Source organism: Bufo bufo, chromosome 1 (assembly GCF_905171765.1).
Source record: "Bufo bufo chromosome 1, aBufBuf1.1, whole genome shotgun sequence".
Taxonomy (NCBI): domain Eukaryota; kingdom Metazoa; phylum Chordata; class Amphibia; order Anura; family Bufonidae; genus Bufo; species Bufo bufo.
Genome location: NC_053389.1, coordinates 669,871,610 through 669,890,546, shown reverse-complemented (window position 1 = coordinate 669,890,546; position 18,937 = coordinate 669,871,610). Strand labels below are relative to the sequence as shown.

At 42.4% G+C, this 18,937-nt stretch overlaps 1 protein-coding gene across 2 annotated transcripts in view; it reads right to left on the bottom strand.

Moving 5' to 3' along the window:
• The window catches only part of ADAMTSL3 (ADAMTS like 3), a 538,572-nt gene that overhangs the window by 199,893 nt on the left and 319,742 nt on the right, over positions 1-18,937 (bottom strand). Inside the window, exon 7 of one of the 2 annotated variants that reach the window (XM_040414069.1) lies at positions 6,318-6,444. In XM_040414069.1, the coding sequence (XP_040270003.1) occupies positions 6,318-6,444 (127 nt within the window). Of the gene's footprint in view, positions 1-6,313; positions 6,445-18,937 lie in introns of both variants that reach the window. The other variant, XM_040414070.1, reaches the window with a different exon arrangement.

Here is an 18,937-nt window from a genome sequence, read left to right as displayed (position 1 = left end):
CTCCACATATTTGAGACCTATATACCTTCAGACCATGGATAGTCTTTTAAAGTAAATGTGTCACCAAACACTGTATCTGCCAGTTAAAACCCGATAGTTTTTATTTTTCTGATTGAAGATTTTCTATTCTATTTCCTGAACATGATTACGGAGGCAGCCATCTTGCCTTAGATGCTCTTAACAGCATTTAGAAAGTATTAAGAAAATTGCTTTACGGCAGCCCAACAGGCCATAGACACAATGGACTGAAGGGGACCTCATTGACTTCTTTGGGAGAGTCTTCTGGGCATGTTCTGTGACCTGTGCAGAAGTCATTGTACAAGGAAAGAAAAGATAAGCTTTGACAATCACCTATTGTGAATGGAGGATCCTGTCTTATCTATACACAGAGGTGATAACATTACAGGCAGGATTAGGATGACAGATAAGCAGGTAACTGCAGTAAAGTGATCTGTACAGATCAAGAAGTGGTGGCTATTATTATTCTTAGTGGCCAGTGCGCAAACTGCAGGAATTTATGGTTTTTGTTTAAATACACTGAACAAAAATATACAATATACACTTTCGGTTTTGCTCCCGTTTTGCATGAGCTGAACTCAAAGATCTGAAACATTTTCTACATACACAAAAGACCCATTACTCTCAAATATTGTTCACAAATCTGTCTAAATCTGTGTTAGTGAGCACTTCTCCTTTGCCGAGATAATACATCCCACCTCACAGGTGTGGCATATCAAGGTGCTGATTAGACAGCATTAATATTGCACAGGTGTGCCTTAGACTGCCCACAATAATAGACAACTCTGAAATGTGCAGTTTGATCACACAGCACAATGCCACAGATGTCGCAATGTTTGAGGGAGCGTGCAATCGGCATACTGACTGCAGGAATGTCTACTAGAGCTGTTGCCCGTGCAATGAATGTTTATTTCTCTATCATAAGCCGTCTCCAAAGGCGTTTCAGAGAATTTGGCAGTACATCCAACCGGCCTCACAACCGCAGACCACATGTAACGACCCGAGCCCAGGACCTCCACATCCAGCATGTTCACCTCCATGATCGTCTGAGACCAGCCACCCGGACAGCTGCAGCAACAATCGGTTTGCATAACCAAATAATTTCTGCACAAATTGTCAGAAACAGTCTCAGGGAAGCTCATCTGCATGCTCGTCGTCCCTATCGGGGTCTGGACCTGACTGCAGGTCGTATTCGTAACCGACTTGAGTGGGCAAATGCTCACATTCTATGGCGTCTGGAACGTTGGAGAGGCTTCCTGTTCACGGATAAGTCCCGTTTTTCACTGTTCAGGGCAGATGGCAGACAGCGTGTGTGGCGTCGTGTGGGTGAGCGGTTTGCTGACGTCAACGTTGTGGATCGAGTGGCCCATGGTGGCCGTGGGGTTATGGTATGGGCAGGCGTATGTTATGGACAACAAACACAGGTGCATTTTATTGATGGCATTTTGAATGCACAGCGATACCGTGACGAGATCCTGAGGCCCATTGTTGTGCCATTCATCCACGACCATCACCTCATGTTGCAGCATGATAATGCACGGCCCCATATTGCAAGGATCTGTACACAAGTCCTGGAAGCTCAAAACATCCCAGTTCTTGCATGGCCAGCATACTCACCGGACATGTCACCCATTGAGCATGTTTGGGATGCTCTGGATCGGCGCATACGACAGCGTGTTCCAGTTCCTGCCAATATTCGGCAACTTCGCACAGCTATTGAGAACCTGATCAACTCTATGCGAAGGAGATGTGTTGCACTGCGTGAGGCAAATGGTGGCCACACCAGATACTGACTGGTTTTCTGCCCCCCCCCCCCCAAGTAAGGTAAAAATGTGCACGTTTCAGAGTGGCCTTTTATTGTGGGAAGTCTAAGGCACACCTGTGCAATATTCATGCTGTCTAATCAGCACCTTGATATGCCACACCTGTGAGGTGGGTTGGATTATAGGGTTCATTCACACATCCGCAACTCTGTTCCGCATTTTGCGGAACGGAATTGCGGACGCATTCATTTCTATTTCTATGTGCTGTCCAGATCCGCATTTCCGGATTCGCACTTCCGGGTCCGCAATTCCGTTCTCGAAAAAAATAAAAGATATCCTATTCTTGTCTGCAATTGCGGACAAGATTAGGCATTTTCTATTATAGTGCCAGCGATGTGTGGTTCCCAAAATGCGGAACGCACATTGTTGGTGTCCGTCGTTTGCGGATCCGCGGATCGGTGAATCCGCAAAACACATACGGATGTGTGAATGGACCCTTAGACAGATTTGTGAACAATATTTGAGAGTAATGGGTCTTTTGTGTATGTAAAAATTGTTCCAGATATTTGAGTTCAGCTCATGCAAAATGGGAGCAAAACCGAAAGTGTTGCGTTTATATTTTTGTTCAGTGTATATTGACATGGAAAATTTGAAATAACATCATAAAATATTTTAACATAATATTCTGACATTCCATTTAACCCCCTCATGACGCAGCAGTTTTCCATTTTTATGTTTTTATTTTTAACTCCCTGACTTTCCAGAGCCACAATTATTTTTTGTTTGTTCACATAGCCATATGAGATGTTTTTTGCGGGACAAGTTGTACTTTCGAATGGCACCATTGAATATTGCATATGATGCAGTGAGAGGTTGGAAAAAAATTCCAAATGTGGTGAAATTGGAAAAAAAAACATATTTAGCTGTTTTTCTCTTTAAATGCTGAATGTCTAGTTTGCAGTTCTCCCAGAGATGGTCAGTGGAGACTAGCTGCAAACCACTGCACACAGAAAACAGAGAAGATTCTGCTTCCTAATCTCTTACTCACTCACTAGCACCCCTAGAATCATGGAGGACATTACAGAGAAGTACTGACCTGTATGGTTGTGGATAAAGAACTTGGGAGGTTTCTATCACAGCCCATAAATCTGCAGCAGTATGCTTTTCTGTGTGTGTCTCATTCAGCTCCTGCTCACTCCCTTCCCTAACCTCTCCATAGACTTGCATTGACATGTATGATCTTATCCTTCTGTGGAGCTGCTGCTGTCTTGGATGAGTTTAAGAATTTGTCTACACAGTGAAATGTGTCGCACATTTCATGTAATGTTTATTGATAATGTTGCAATGCAACAAGCAACATGCTGCGACTGCGATGGGACAGTCGCAAAAAATCTAGATGTGTCAGATTTTGTGAAACACATCGTCCACGACCTTTCTACCAATTGCTTTAATTGAAATCACGGGCAGCAAGCTACTAGCCTGCAACTTAGCTAAAATTGTTGTGGGACAAGTCGTACATATTTTCGTGGCAAGCGACATTTCTGCAACTCGCATGGCAGGCTGAACTCTTTTTTTCTTTTTCTTTTTTTTTTTATGGAAAGCAATTAGCAAAGGGGGAAGGTAAACAGCTGATAACATGAGAACTAAACATTTATCTCTGATAAGACATATTACTAAGTTTCTTGTGGTCGCTTGTACAATTAATTAATGCAAAGTTAAGCAAAAAGTTAGTGTCCTTTTAAGAAAAGATGCTCCAACACTGTTATTTAATGGTAAATATGATTATTTACTAGTGTTGATCGCAAATATTCTAATCGCGAATTTTTACCGCGAATATCGGCACTTCGAGAAGTAGAATATAGTGCTATATATTCATAATCGCAAATATTCTAGATTTTCTTTTCATCAGTAACCTCCCTTCTTGCTTGTGGGCCAATTAAAAGGCTGCAATATCTTTGTCTGAGCTTAGCAACATCCCTAGCAACCAATAGAAAACTTCCCTTACTATATAAGATACTCCCCAGCAGCCATTTTCTGCTGTTTTTTGCATTTCTGAGAGAGAGAGCAGTGACATTGCTGTGCTCTGTGCTTTCATCTGGATCCTATTCCTTATCCAACTACATTAGATAGTTAGTCAGCTCATATATATAATACCGATAGTTAGTGGGAGATAGTCAGTGTAGGTTAGATAGTGATGTAGTGTAGCTGATTAGTGTTGGTCAACCACCAAAGTGCTCGTGTAGAACACTTCCCGATGCTCTGGTGCTCTAGAGCACCCGAACACAATGGAAGTCAATGGGAGAACCCGAGCTCTGAAGAGGGGAGGGTGTCGGGACTCTAGATCGGCTTAGGAGTCCCTGCTCTGACTCTATATATAGCCTCTATTTCTGAAAAGTTTCGGGTGGGATTCAAACTCACAACCCTAAAACCACAACATTACAGCCAAGAATCGTATCCACTACACTATAGAGCTGCATGGCCAGTTACTAAAAAAATAATAAATAAATAAATAAATAAATAAAATATGAGACTTCTGCTGTATAGGAATACTTACTACTATCGCGAAAACGAATATTGCCTATGCCGCTCATCACTATTATTTACTACAACAGACATGTCAGGAGAGATGACAGGTCCTATTTAACTTATACTACTATGCTGTCTTTCTCTGATGCCTCTATCTTTTCCAGATATTTTGCAAAGCATTTTCTCCCATTTTTTTTTACAAGACTCTAAACTCCATTTGTCTGTGTTTTACTGAGTGCTCTATACAGTGCTGCCCATAATTATTCATACCCCTGGCAAATTTTGACTTAAAGTTACTTTTATTCAACCAGCAAGTAATTTGACGGGAAATGACATAGGTGTCTCCCAAAAGATAATAAGACGATGTACAAGAGGCATTATTGTGAAAAAAAAAAAAAAAACATTTCTCAGCTTTTATTTACATTTGAGCAAAAAGTGTTCAGTCCAAAATTATTCATACCCTTCTCAATAATCAATAGAAAAGCCTTTATTGGCTATTACAGAAATCAAACGCTTCCTATAATTGCAGACCAGCTTTTTGCATGTCTCCACAGGTATTTTTGCCCATTCATCTTTAGCAATGAGCTCCAAATCTTTCAGGTTGGAGGGTCTTCTTGCCATCACCCTGATCTTTAGCTCCCTCCACAGATTCTCAATTGGATTCAAGTCTGGACTCTGGCTGGGCCAGTCCAAAACGTTAATGTTGTTGTCTGCTAACCATTTCTTCACCTTTTTTGCTGTGTGTTTTGGGTCATTGTCATGCTGAAATGTCCACTGGTGCCCAAGGCCAGGTTTCTCTGCAGACTGCCTGATGTTGTCGTTAAGAATCCTCATGTATTGCTCTTTTTTCATGGTTTCATCTGACCATAACACAGAAGACCAGAAGTCTTCTTCTTTGTCCAGATGAGCTTTTGCAAAGGCCAAGCGAGCTTTTGTTTGCCTTATCTGGAGAAGTGGCGTCCTCCTTGGTCTGCATTGTGCAGTGTCCGTTGGATTGTCTGCCTTGAGACATTGCCACCAGCAGAGCCCAGATTCACCAGGGTGGCCTTGGTGGTGATCCTTGGATTCTTTTTCACCTATCTAACTATCCTCCTGGCCAGCACTTGTGTCACTTTTGGCTTCTGACCACGTCCTCTGAGATTTTCCACAGTGCGGAACATCTTGTATTTTTTGCTCAAATGTAAATAAAAGCTGAGAAATTTTTTTTTTCCCACAATAATGCCTCTTGTACATCGTCTTATTATCTTTTGGGAGACACCTATGTCATTTCCCGTCAAAAAATTACTTGCTGTTTGAATAAAAGTAACTTTAAGTCAAAATTTGCCAGGGGTATGAATAATTATGGGCAGCACTGTATATGTATATACTGGCAGTAGAAATCTCATAAATGTCAGCACCTATACACTGAGAGACAGCGTAGCTAGTTCACATTCAGAAAGACATGTTCCACGTGAGGAACGTAGCTTATGGCCCATGTGGCACTCCATCCTGGCTCTGTTGAGCAATGCTATATTGCGCAAATGACTATTACATCTTTCTTACTCCAATCCTTAACCTCTGAAGCCTTCTTATATTATAAATCCGTACGGCTGGTTTCTCTTCAGCATTTCTCGCAGTTCTTTGGCAATTTTTCATGCAGTTTTTTTTTTTTTGCCAAAGTCAGAAGTGGTTTCATAAAGAAGGGGAAATATAAAGGAAGGACTTCTCCTTCCTGCTGCACCCACTTCTGGCTTTGGCTCAAAAAACTGCATCAATAACTGCAGTGGAGTTTTTCCAAATAATGCTGTGTGTGAAACCAGACTAAATCTTGGGTTATATACTGGGAAATGAAATGTATATGTCCCACAGTCTTACTTTCTGTATTTCTGGAGCACATAAACCAGCAGAGTTTATATATTTATATAATATATACTGTATATATTATAACTATAATAATTAGTCACTAATAGAGAGAGTTTGGGATTGTCAATTTTCTAGAGTATAAGGATAAAAAGTTAATGAGGAACTTACTTTTTTCAGTGGAGAGATGTGTTTTGGATTGTCCTCTGACCAGCCGGCATGTTGACCCATCTCCTGCACAAACTCCACAATTGTCTTCCTTGGCATTGCTCCCAAGCTGCCGATCGCAGCCCACCGCCTGCCAACATCAACAGCAAAGTCAGAAGGAGGGCAGACCTGTAGTACACATGCTCAGGTTTCTGGAATTTTATTTATTATGTTATGCTTTTCATTTTATGAGCTGGCCTAATTCTATCAGAGCACACATTGTTTCTAAGTTGATGCAGGACACATCCTGTGGCACCGTATCATTTATGCTATTTTAATAAAATAGATTGCTTATCAGTTGCTACAATGCAAGCCCCAAGGAAAAGTGCAAAGTATTGTATTACTGTACTTCTTTAATACAGTATGTTACTGGCTCATGGTGCAATTGCAAGGCTTAAGTGCATTCTGGAGTTACACAGTCCTTAAAGTAAAGCTTTATCCGTAAGGTTTATTAGCCTTGTAGTCAGCAAATGCAAAATCTATCATCGAGGTAAACTCTTCATTACTCCTTTTTCTGGGGGGGATTTCCACTTTTTTAATATTTGGTTCTTGCTTTGTGCAATGGACAAAGATGCCCAGTCATGACCTGGAAACTGTTGACAGATTTGTTATTCTCTTGTTATTTAGTACTTTAAACATATACTGTGTACAGTCATGAATATGTTGTGGATCTATTTTATTATTAACACTTTCATACACCCACCGGCCCCAATTATTAAATTGCTCCAATCAATGCATCAGAATAAAAATAATAAGCAACGGCTTAAATAGACCCTCCGAAACTGGCCAAAGGCAGGAAGAGCTATAGCAATCAATGGCCTTAGCTGTCACAAAGGGTAGTCGTGTAATGTCATTGGTGCAGGGCCGGACTCTCAGTGATAAAGTCCCCAACTACCCCTTGGAACTGCTAAGGCTATTGACTGGCTGCAGCAATCATGTAGAGTAGTCGGGGATGCCATTGCTGATGTGCTGGAAATGAAGACTTGTAGAGACCACTGAAGCAACAGAGCTGGAGGGGTGGGGGATTGGACAGTGAGTAAGGTGTCTTTTGTTTTTTTTATTATAACACTTCCTGCCTTTACACAATTTTGGGGAGAAAAACTTGGAAAACTTCTCTGATTAAAAATTTCCCGCCTTTTAATTTTTACAGCTATTATGAAAACCGTATCCGTGGTAAAAGACAAAAGATAAGCGCTAACCTTTTTTTTTAAAATGGCACCTTGTCAGTATTAAAGGGCATCTGTCAGCAGATTTGTAACTATGAAACTGGCTGACGTGTTGCATGTGCGCTTGGGATGAAGACATCTGTGTTGGTCCCATGTTCCTATGTGCCCGCATTGCTGAGAAAAATGATGTTTTCATATATGCAAGTGAGCCTCTAGGAGCAACAAGGACAATGTCATTACACTTAGATTCTCCACTCTCTCTACATCTGCCTCGCCCTCTGCACTTTGATTGACATAGCCAAGACATGAACACTTTTACACTGCCTGGCCCTGTCAGTGAAAATGCAAAAGGCTTGGCAGTTGCAGAGAGAATATCTCTAGAATATCTCTGTACTTTGCTCCATTCAGCTTCCCCTCAACCCTGACCAGTCTCCCTGTCCTAGCCGCTGAAAAACACCCCCACAGCATAATGCTGCCACCACCATGCATCCCTTTAGGGATGGTATATGAGCAATGCTTGGTTTCCTCCAGACATGATGCTTAGAACTGAGGCCAAAATATTCAATCAAGGATTCATCAGACCAGAGAATCATGTTTCTCACAGTCTGAGAGTCATTTACGTAATTTTTTGCAAACTCCAGGCCGGCTTTAATGTTTGTTTTACTGAGGAGAGGCTTCTCTCTAGCCACTGTCATAAAGTCCAGATTGGTGGAGTGCTGCTGTGATGGTTGACCTCCTGGAAGTTTCTCCCAACTGCACACAGGATCTTTGGAGCTCAGCCAGAGTGACCATTGGGTTCTTGGTCATGTCTCTCACCAAGGCCCTTCTTTCTTGATTACCTAATTTGGTGGGGCAGCCAGCTCTAGGAAGAGTCCTGGTTGTTCCGGACTTCTTTCATTTAAAAATGATGGTGGCTACTGTGCTTTTGGGAACTTTAAGGCTTCTTTCACACGGGCGAGAATTCTGTGCAGGTGCAATGCGTGAGGTGAGTGCATTGCACCTGCACTGAATCCGGACCCATTCACTTCAATGGGGCTGTGTACATTAGCAGTGATTTTCACGCATCACTGGTGCGTTGCGTAAAAATCGCAGCAAGCTCTATATTGTGCCTTTTTCACGCAACGCAGGCCCCATAGAAGTAAATGGGACTGCGTGAAAATCGCAAGCATCCGCAAGCAAGTGTGGATGCGGTGCGATTTTCATGCATTGTTGCTAGGAGACGATCGGAATGGGGACCCAATCTTTATTATTTTCCCTTATAACATGGTTATAAGGGAAAATTATAGCATTCTTAATACAGAATGCTTAGTAAATAGTAATGGAGGGGTTAAAAAATAAAAAAAAAACTATTAATAAACTCACCTTAAACCACTTGAACGCTCAGCCTGGCATGTCTTCTTTCTTTTTTGATGAAAAGGACCTGTGGTGACGTCACTGCGCTCATCACATGGTCCATCATCATTGTGATGGACCATGTGATGAGCGCAGTGACATCATCAAAGGTCCTTTAGCCAGGTCCTGAAGAAAGTAGAAAGAAGAAGAGATCCGCTACGCGATCAAATGGATGGTGTGAGTTAAATTTGTTTATTATTTTTAACCCCTAAAGCCACATTTTACTAAGCATTCTGTATTAAGAATGCTATTATTTTCCCTTATAACCATGTTATAAGGGAAAATAATAAAATCTACAGAACACCTAACCCAAACCCAAACTTCTGTGAAGAAGTCCGTGTTCGGGTCTGGGTACCAAACATGCCGATTTTTCTCATGCGCGTGCAAAACGCATTAAAACACTTTGCACTCACGTGGAAAAATCACGCATTTTCCCGCAACGCACCCGCATCTTGTCCGGCCATCACATGCGACGCCCGTGTGAAAGAGGCCTAAGAGAAGCAGACATTTTTTTGTACCCTTCTCAAGATCTTCACACAATTGTGTCTCTGAACTCTACAAGCAGTTCATTTCTCCTCATGGCTTGGTTTTTGCTCTGATGTGCATTGCCAACTGTGAGGCCTTACGTAGACAGGGGTGTGCCTTTCTGAATAATGTCTAATCAACTGAATTTACCACAGGTGGACTCCCATCAAGGTGTAGAAACATCTCAAAGATGATCCAGAGAAATGGGAGGCTCCCAGAACTAAATCCCAAGTGTCATAACAAAGGGTCTGAATACTTATCTCCATGCAAAATAAATCAAATTTTTTTTTTTATAAATTTGCAGAAATTATCATGTTTTCTTTTTCCCATTATGTTATTTTTTTTGTTGTCGTTTTAGCACAAGGCTGCAACATAACAAAATGTACTGTATATATATTACCCACTTGTAGACAGCAAGAAAATCGGACTGCACTCCAAACGGTTCTTCAGTAAAACAGTGTAAGTTTTATTCACCCATATGGTGGAAAAAGCGACGTTTCGGCTCGTACATGAGCCTTTCTCAAGCTTGAGAAAGGCTCATGTACGAGCCGAAACGTCGCTTTTGCCACCATATGGGTGAATAAAACTTACACTGTTTTACTGAAGAACCGTTTGGAGTGCAGTCCGATTTTCTTGATATATATATATATATATATTAAAGGGGTTCTCCGATAATTAAGAAAATGAAAATACTTAAATATTACTTTATTATAAATATATTCCCAAGATTGTCTGGGGAGCAATCATTAGGAGAAATAAATGGCCGCTGTCCCATTAGTTCACCCAAAACCTGTCCTGATCACACAAGAGGACAAGTTACTTTACAATACTGAGGTAAATAGCTGCCTTCTCCTCCTCTCTGCTTGTGAGGGATTATGACCCTGAACACAGATGATAAGAACTTTAGCTGAATCTCTGGGGAATTTAATTAAGCAGGAGACATGAAGTACAGGACAGGCTGTGGTAATGGAGACTGTAAACAAGTGCTGCTGCTCATTAGCCACACCTCATCCTCCTCTCATGTCTCCTCATCATCTCCATTCCCACAGAGATTCACTTGTATTCAGGATCATGATTCCTGACAAGCAGAGCAGAGAGGAGGATGAGGCAGCACTATGGCTCATTGTGGGGAAGTAACTTGTCCTCCTGTGTGATTAGGACAGGTTTTGTTTGTACTTATAGGACGGCGGCCATTTTATTTCTCCTAATGATTGCTCCCTAGACAGAACAAGCCATTCTAAGTAATGAACGGTATTTCTGAATATATTTCTTATAAAATAATATTTAAATATATGAAAAAAGATGCATTTTATTTTGGGTTGTCACCCAGGAGTTTCTTTAACTAAGTTTTCTATACTTGTCCTGAACATTTCACAGACAGGCACCTGTCACGATCCCGTAATACCAGTTTAAAGACTTTTTACAGTATGACATCATTAGTGGCAGGGAGCAATAGGTGCTGTTATCCTTAGGACATGCTTCCTTGCAGCTGCAGGACTAACAGCTATGCAGACCTGTACTGGTTTTAAGCAGTCACATATAAATATTTTGATATACAATCCTAAAGTAAGCTTTGACACATTCCATGCATTAAAATCCAACTTAAAAGGTCCCAACAGAATAGGTTTAATACAGAGATTTCCATTACATGCACAAATTATTATTATTATTTTTTATTATTAGGTCTGGCGCTGTCTCGCTTGACCTACTAAGAGGTCATCAAGCTCATTTGATTTAGAAACTGCTTTATATTCATTCATGGCTCCGTAAAGGAAAAAGCCTTGGAACCACATACACTTTCTGAGGGCAGTAATCATTTTATCCTGAGTTTTGTTAACTCTTAAACGTGCAGGTTTTTCATTGTATACTAGAGGTTAACCACAAAGTCTCAACCCAAGAACATACAATGTATAGGAATTCCTAACGTGTTTATGTTCATGGCACAGACTATACCTCGGGTGTCAGATCGAATACCAATGGTTTTATTTTTATTGTAAATATAAAGTTGGATAGTTCTATTTAGTTATATAAAGTAGGGCAGTAATTAGGATTCCGTATTATTTGTGTGTGACTGGTGTATAAAATGCGTGGGATGCAAAGATCACTGTGTTAAGGTAGATGAAATCCAATGGATTCTTCTGAATAATACTCACACAGCTCCACAGTGTAGTGAAAGATAAGAGAATTAGTGAGGCAAGGTTTACACTATTCAGAGTAAGGCTACATTCATACGTTGCATTTTGCGAATCCGCAAAACACGGATACCGGCTCATGTGCATTCCAAAGTTTGCGGACCGCACATATGTCGCAGCTATCATAGAAAATGCCATGTTCTATTTTTTGCAGGGCCGTGACATGGAGCAACGGATGGGTACAACACACTGTGTGCTGTCCGCATCTTTTGCGGCCCCATAGAAATGAATGGGTCCTTAACATTCCGCAAAATTGCAGAACGGAGGCGGACTCATTCATACAGTCGTGTGAATGTAGCCTAAAGCTAATTGTCTGGGTATGAACTTACACATGCATGGGCATTCTTCAACATAGGGAAGCAAGCTTGATCTAAAAAAAATTTTGATCTATCGGTTCACATTTACTAATGTCAGAGTACCTAGGTTTTCATGTAAATTGCATCAAAATGGGGTGGGGTTTAGGCATCTAGTTTTAGAGAAAGTATCTGGACCTAGTCCAAAAATTGAGAGTGGCTTAACAGGTAGTTGTGGCTTCACGGGACATGAACATGGCCTAAGAAGCAACATTTTGCACCCAATTTGTGCCACAACCCTGGCATAAAATTCTGTCACAAAGTAAGCCAACCAATAGTTGATATAGAGTTGCACTAAATGTCCATCCCTGCACCAGATTTATCATCCAGCCTGAGCGACTGTGTCTAAGGTCTAAGTTTACGTCATCTATGGTTAAATTACTGGGGAGCTTAGCATCAATCATAATGCTAAGCTCTGGTTCGCCAAACAATTTATTAAAGAGGTTCTCCATGCAGGGGAGACTGGGCACCATGAGGATGCATAGCAAAAACTTGGATTTGGATCCCGCTCCACCATCACACTTTTGGTAGCAAATCATGGGTTCAAGACAAGAAGCCATCAGTGGTTCTTTACGTCTTCTACTCTTACTCCATCTCTTAGCTCATCCTTGAGTTTGAGACAGACTGGACACTTTGGGATCATTGGGTGACAACCTTCCTTAAAATTTAGGCAGTGTATCTTTAGCAACTAGTTTGTTTCAAATTACTTTTTATCTGAAAACCCTGACAGTGGTGATAGCAGAGAATGAGAAGAGGCGCTCGGCGGGGCTTCCATCATGTCACTCTGCATCTCAAGGCCCCATTAAACTGGCAGATAATCGCTAGTTAGCGATAATCTGGCAGTGCAAAACTGCCGCTGACATCGGGTAACCGGACCCTTTCAACATGTTTAAAAATAATTGTTTGCCAGTGGCAGATTGTGCCGTGTAATCAGTATTCTGCTGCCGGCAAACAACAAATCAGTAATGGGATGAGCGATGGCATGAGCGATCACTTGTCCCTATACTGAGGAGGAGATTGCTGCATGTAATAGCAGGGGTCTCCTCTGCTGACGAGCAGGCTATTGCCAGGAAGGAACGCCTTCCTCCTGATAATCGCCTGCTACATTTGCAGGTGTAATTGGACCTTCAGCCAGTGGTTTTTGATAAAATCGTGTATTTAGGTGAAGATCTTCTGAAAGTAGCTGTGCATCTACCGTCAACTATCCAGACCTTCTTAAAGTACTACCACTTGACATTGTGCACCATTCAATCCCTAGCTGAATGTGATCAGGGGCGCACTGTCAATGAGGTCATGTGAAGCAGTTGCCTCAGGTGGCGCCATCCAGTGGAAAGTGGGGGGAGACAGTGGCGATGCGCAGTGCTGTATTAAAAGCAGGGCACATGGGGCCCTCCACCACTTAACTAAATGAAGAGGCCTCCACCAACTGTAGGGAACTGGTGCACATGTGCGGATCATGAGCAGTGAAAGTGCCAGCCCTGCAAGCCAGCAAAAGTTACAGTGAGATTTATGTTCCACATTCCACATTGTGGAACATACATCTCACTAAGCAGATGCAGCAGGACCTGACGCTTCACGTGGTGACATCATATCATCAGGCTGGGAGCGTCAGGAGTGCAGACTGCCAGTGCGGAGCTAAGCCCTGTAATAGGCTTTTGCTCCATCTCTCTCATACTAGGGCATCCAGGAGTCCTGCAGCCTCAGGAATGTCCCCACGTTCATCAGTGCTGAGCACCTCTGCCAGGTGGGTGTCCATTGTATTTCTGATTGGGCCTCCTCTGCTCTTTCTGAGGGAATGTACACAGCTTCTGAACAGAAAGCAGCCACTTGTCCTGCTCTGAATAGAGACCCGGCCAACCCAAGTCTCCTATAGATCAGAATGGCAGCTGCTCTGCACTTGGAGAGCCTCCCCTCTGCAGTGCCAGTGTCCCTGCCTGCCCTCATAAACATGTCCCCTACACAGTGAAGACCCCACCTGCCCAGCAGTATTACCCTGCAGACCCTGCATAACCCCTCACCTGCCCAGCATTACCCTGCAGACCCTGCCTAACCCCGACCTGCCTAGCATTACCCTGCAGACCCTGCCTAACCCTCCTACCTGTCTTTTAAGCTTTCAGATAGTAGTCGGTGTAGACAGGAGGAGAGGGATGGAGTCTGTAAACAGTCTAAACTGACACCACCCCATGACTGAAAGCCAACATAACATCTGCAAAGGGCGCCTACCCCTAGGGCCCTCTATATTATGTACCCCAGATGTAGGAATGCCGAGTGGTATAGTGCAGCCTAAAATGTCTCTTTATGTGTCACGGTGCTCCTACCTGGATACTGCTGGACCCCAGGCTTTGGCTCTGAAGCAATAAATAGGCGGAATATTTGAGGGACTTGAAAGAAAGATTAAGTCCTGACCTTGTATGTAGTTGAATAGCAGCTTTACTTTGCATAAACGGTCTCCAAAACGGTTTAGAAACTTTCTCTTGGTCCCAGCAGGCTTTAGCATGAACCTGGCAGGCAACCTCCACTCTGCTACATCTGTTTCTCTCTGGCTCTGCTGTACTGACAGGCTGACTGTATGACTTTGCTTCTTCTTGTATGATGCACTTCTCTTTGTATGGGCTGTCTCTAGATTAGGCCAGGGAACTTTCCTCCTGGCTCCTGAGGCTCTAAGCTTTGGCCTCCATGGCCAGAAGAGCTTAAGGTGCTCTGGCCTGCGTAGGCACGTCCAGCAGAGACGTGCCCCAGTAAACCCTTCCCCTAGCAGGGGGTAAGCTAGAGTAACTGGACTTCTGCCCCATCCTTCTTGCAGGAAGTCGGACTAGCCCACTTCTCTCCAGAGGGGGGTTAGACTGGAAGGTTTCATTCTATCTAAGATAGCTCTGCCATATTTGCTGCCACCTGCTGGTGAACCAGGCACACTACATGTGAACATAACAGTTGCAAACAATATTATAGATGCACATTGTGGAGGATCTGGAATAAATGCATAAAATGACATGAGGTTAGACCAATAGAGATAGCAAGGTGCAGAAGTGGTAACACCACTCTGGGGTGTTACACATCCAGCCACTTACAGAAATGGTGAGTGTACTGTATGTGTAATGTGTGTACTCTGTATGTTATATGTATGTGTATGAATGTGTATCTTTATGTAACGGTTATTGATGTGTGGGATGTGTATGTTAAAGGTTGCAGTAACACCGCTGTGTGTGCATATATAATGATAGACCAGCCTCTCATGGAGTCCTGGTACTTGAAGTTCAATTTTAATTTTCCACTGAGTTAAGGACACACTGGCATATACAGTGCCTTGCAAAAGTATTCCCCCCCCCCCCCCCCCCTTGCCTTTTTTCCTATTTTGGTGCCTCACAACCTGGAATTAACATGGATTGTTTGAGGATTTGCATTTAATTTACAGAACATGCCCACAACTTTGAAGAGGGTTTTTTTTAGTTTTTTTTTTATTGTGAAGCAAACAACAAATAGGAGAAAATAACAGAAAAGGTCAATGTGCATAACTATTCACCCCAATAAAGTCAATACTTTGTAGAGCCACGCCACCTGCGGCAATCACAGCTCCAAGTCTCTATAAGCTTGCCACATCTTACCACTGGGATTTTTGCCCATTCCTCCTTGCAAAACTGCTCCAGCTCCTTCAAGTTGGATGGTTTGCGCTTGTGAACAGCAATCTTTAAGTCTGACCACAGATTTTCTATTGGATTGAGATCTGGGCTTTGACTAGGCCATTCCAACACATTTACATGTTTCCCCTTAAACCACTCAAGTGTTGCTTTAGCAGTGTGTTTGGGGTCATTGTCCTGCTGGAAGGTGAACCTCCGTCCTAGCCTCAAATCACACACACAGTGGTACAGGTTTTTCTCAAGAATATCCCTGTATTTAGCACCATCCATCTTTCCCTCAACTCTGACCAGTTTCCCAGTCCCGGCTGGGTTTGCGCCAGACATAGCATTTTCTTTGATGGCCGAAAAGTTTAATTTTAGTCTCATTAGACCAGAGCACCTTCCTGCATACATTTTGGGGGTCTCCCACATGCCTTTTCGCAAACTCACAATGTGCTTATCTGTTTTTGCTGAAAGTAATGTCTTTCTTCTGGCCACTCTGCCATAAAGCCCAACTCTATGGAGCATACAGCTTATTGTCGTCCTATGTACAGATACTTCAGTCTCTGCTGTGGAACTCTGCAGCTCCTCCAGGGTTACCTTAGGTCTCTGTGCTGCCTCTCTGATTACTGCCCTCCTTGCCCGTTCCGTGAGTTTTGGTGGGCGGCCGTCTTTTGGCAGGTTTGCTGTTGTGCCATGTTCTTTCCATTTGGTTATGATAGATTTGATGGTGCTTCTGGGGATCATCAAAGATTTGGATATTTTTATATAACCTAACCCTGACTTGTACTTCTCAACAACATTGTCCCTTACTTGTTTGGAGAGTTCCTTGGTCTTCATGGCAGTGTTTGGTTAGTGATGCCTCTTGCTTAGGTGTTGCAGCCTCTGGGGCCTTTCAAAAAAGGTGTGTATATGTAATGACAGGTCATGTGACACTTAGATTGCACATAGGTGACATCATTTCACTAATTATGTGACTTCTGAAGGTAATTGGTTGCACCAGAGCTTTTTATGGGCACATGCCAATTTTCTGTTTTCTATTTCTAAACAATAGTTTCATTTATATATTTTTCTCATTTCACTTTACCAACTTAGACTATTGTGTTCTGATCCATCACATACAATTCAGATTAACAAAACATTGAACTTAAGGCTGTAATGTAACAAAATCCCCCCAAAAAAGTAAAGAGGGGTGAATACTTTTGCAAGGCACTGTTTATATATATTCGGTCCTGGGCTTCCATAGCCCACAGCTGCGGGTCACATGGGTCGTTAGGGCCTAATTTAAAGCTCAGTGTAGAGCTGAGCAGTGTGGCCATACCTGGAGAGCTGACTGCTGAACTACAGAAGGTATTGCATGTGCCACCCAATACTTTCCATTTGTACCCATGGGACGGGTAGCTGGTCCCACGTATAGTCAGGGACTGTCTTGTTGTATTAGGTACTTGCTCAGCCGAGCAGGGTTTGTTTGTTTAAGCCTATTTGTTAAGGTTATGCTTATGTTTAAATATATGTGTGAAATAAAAACACTTAAATGGGACTTTATCCTGTCTGTGTCATAGAAACATAGAAACATAGAATGTGTCGGCAGATAAGAACCATTTGGCCCATCTAGTCTGCCCAATATACTGAATACTATGGATAGCCCCCGGCCCTATCTTATATGAAGGATGGCCTTATGCCTATCCCATGCATGCTTAAACCCCTTCACTGTATTTGCAGCTACCACTTCTGCAGGAAGGCTATTCCATGCATCCACTACTCTCTCAGTAAAGTAATACTTCCTTATATTACTTTTAAACCTTTGCCCCTCTAATTTAAAACTGTGTCCTCTTGTGGTAGTTTTTCTTCTTTTAAATATGCTCTCTTCCTTTACCGAGTTGATTCCCTTTATGTATTTAAAAGTTTCTATCATATCCCCTCTGTCTCTTCTTTCTTCCAAGCTATACATATTAAGGTCCTTTAACCTTTCCTGGTAAGTTTTATCCTGCAATCCATGTACTAGTTTAGTAGCTCTTCTCTGAACTCTCTCTAGAGTATCTATATCCTTCTGGAGATATGGCCTCCAGTACTGCGCACAATACTCCAAGTGAGGTCTCACCAGTGTTCTGTACAGCGGCATAAGCACTTCACTCTTTCTACTGCTTATACCTCTCCCTATACATCCAAGCATTCTGCTGGCATTTCGTGCTGCTCTATTACATTGTCTTCCCACCTTTAAGTCTTCTGATATAATTACTCCTAAATCCCTTTCCTCAGATACTGAGGTCAGGACTGTGTCAAATATTCTATATTCTGCCCTTGGGTTTTTACGCCCCAGGTGCATTATCTTGCACTTATCCACATTAAATTTCAGTTTCCAGAGTTCTGACCATTCTTCTAGTTTTCCTAAATCCTTTTCCATTTGGCGTTTCCCTCCAGGAACATCAACCCTGTTACATATCTTTGTGTCATCAGCAAAAAGACAAACCTTACCAGCGAGGCCTTTTGCGATATCACTTATGAAGATATTAAACAAAATCGGTCCCAGTACAGATCCCTGTGGAACCCCACTGGTAACATTACCTTGTTTTGAATGTTCTCCATTGACTACAACCCTCTGTTGTCTGTCACTCAGCCACTGCCTAATCCACTCAACAATATGGGAGTCCATGCTCAATGACTGCAGTTTATTGATAAGTCTTCTATGTGGGACAGTGTCAAAAGCCTTACTAAAATCTAGATATGCGATGTCTACTGCACCTCCACCGTCTATTATTTTATTCACCCAGTCAAAAAAATCTATAAGATTTGTTTGACATGATCTCCCTGAAGTAAACCCATGTTGTTTTTCATCTTGCAATCCATGGGATTTTAGATGTTCCACAATCCTATCCTTTAATAGGGTTTCCATTAATTTGCCTACTATTGATGTCAGACTCACTGGTCTATAGTTGCTCGATTCCTCCCTACTACCTTTCTTGTGAATGGGCACGACATTTCCTAATTTCCAATCTTCCGGGACGACTCCTGTTACTAATGTCCTTGCTTCCTGCACAGCTACCAAGTGTCTAGCAGAGTGACCCCCTACAATATGTATACAGTATATGTACAATATGAATATATACACTATAGAAGCAACGTGACTTGTGCTACATTTACTTAGCTCCCATTTACTACAATAGGAGTTAGGCTCCATTCAGACGTCTGCACTTTGGGTCCGGATCCGTTCCGCAATTATGTGGAATGTGTGTGGACCTGTTCATTTTCAATGAGGATGGAAAAGATGCGGACAGCACACAGTGTGCTATCCGCATTTCCAGTCTGCGGCTCAGAACTTCTGGTCCGGTCCGCGGCTCCGCA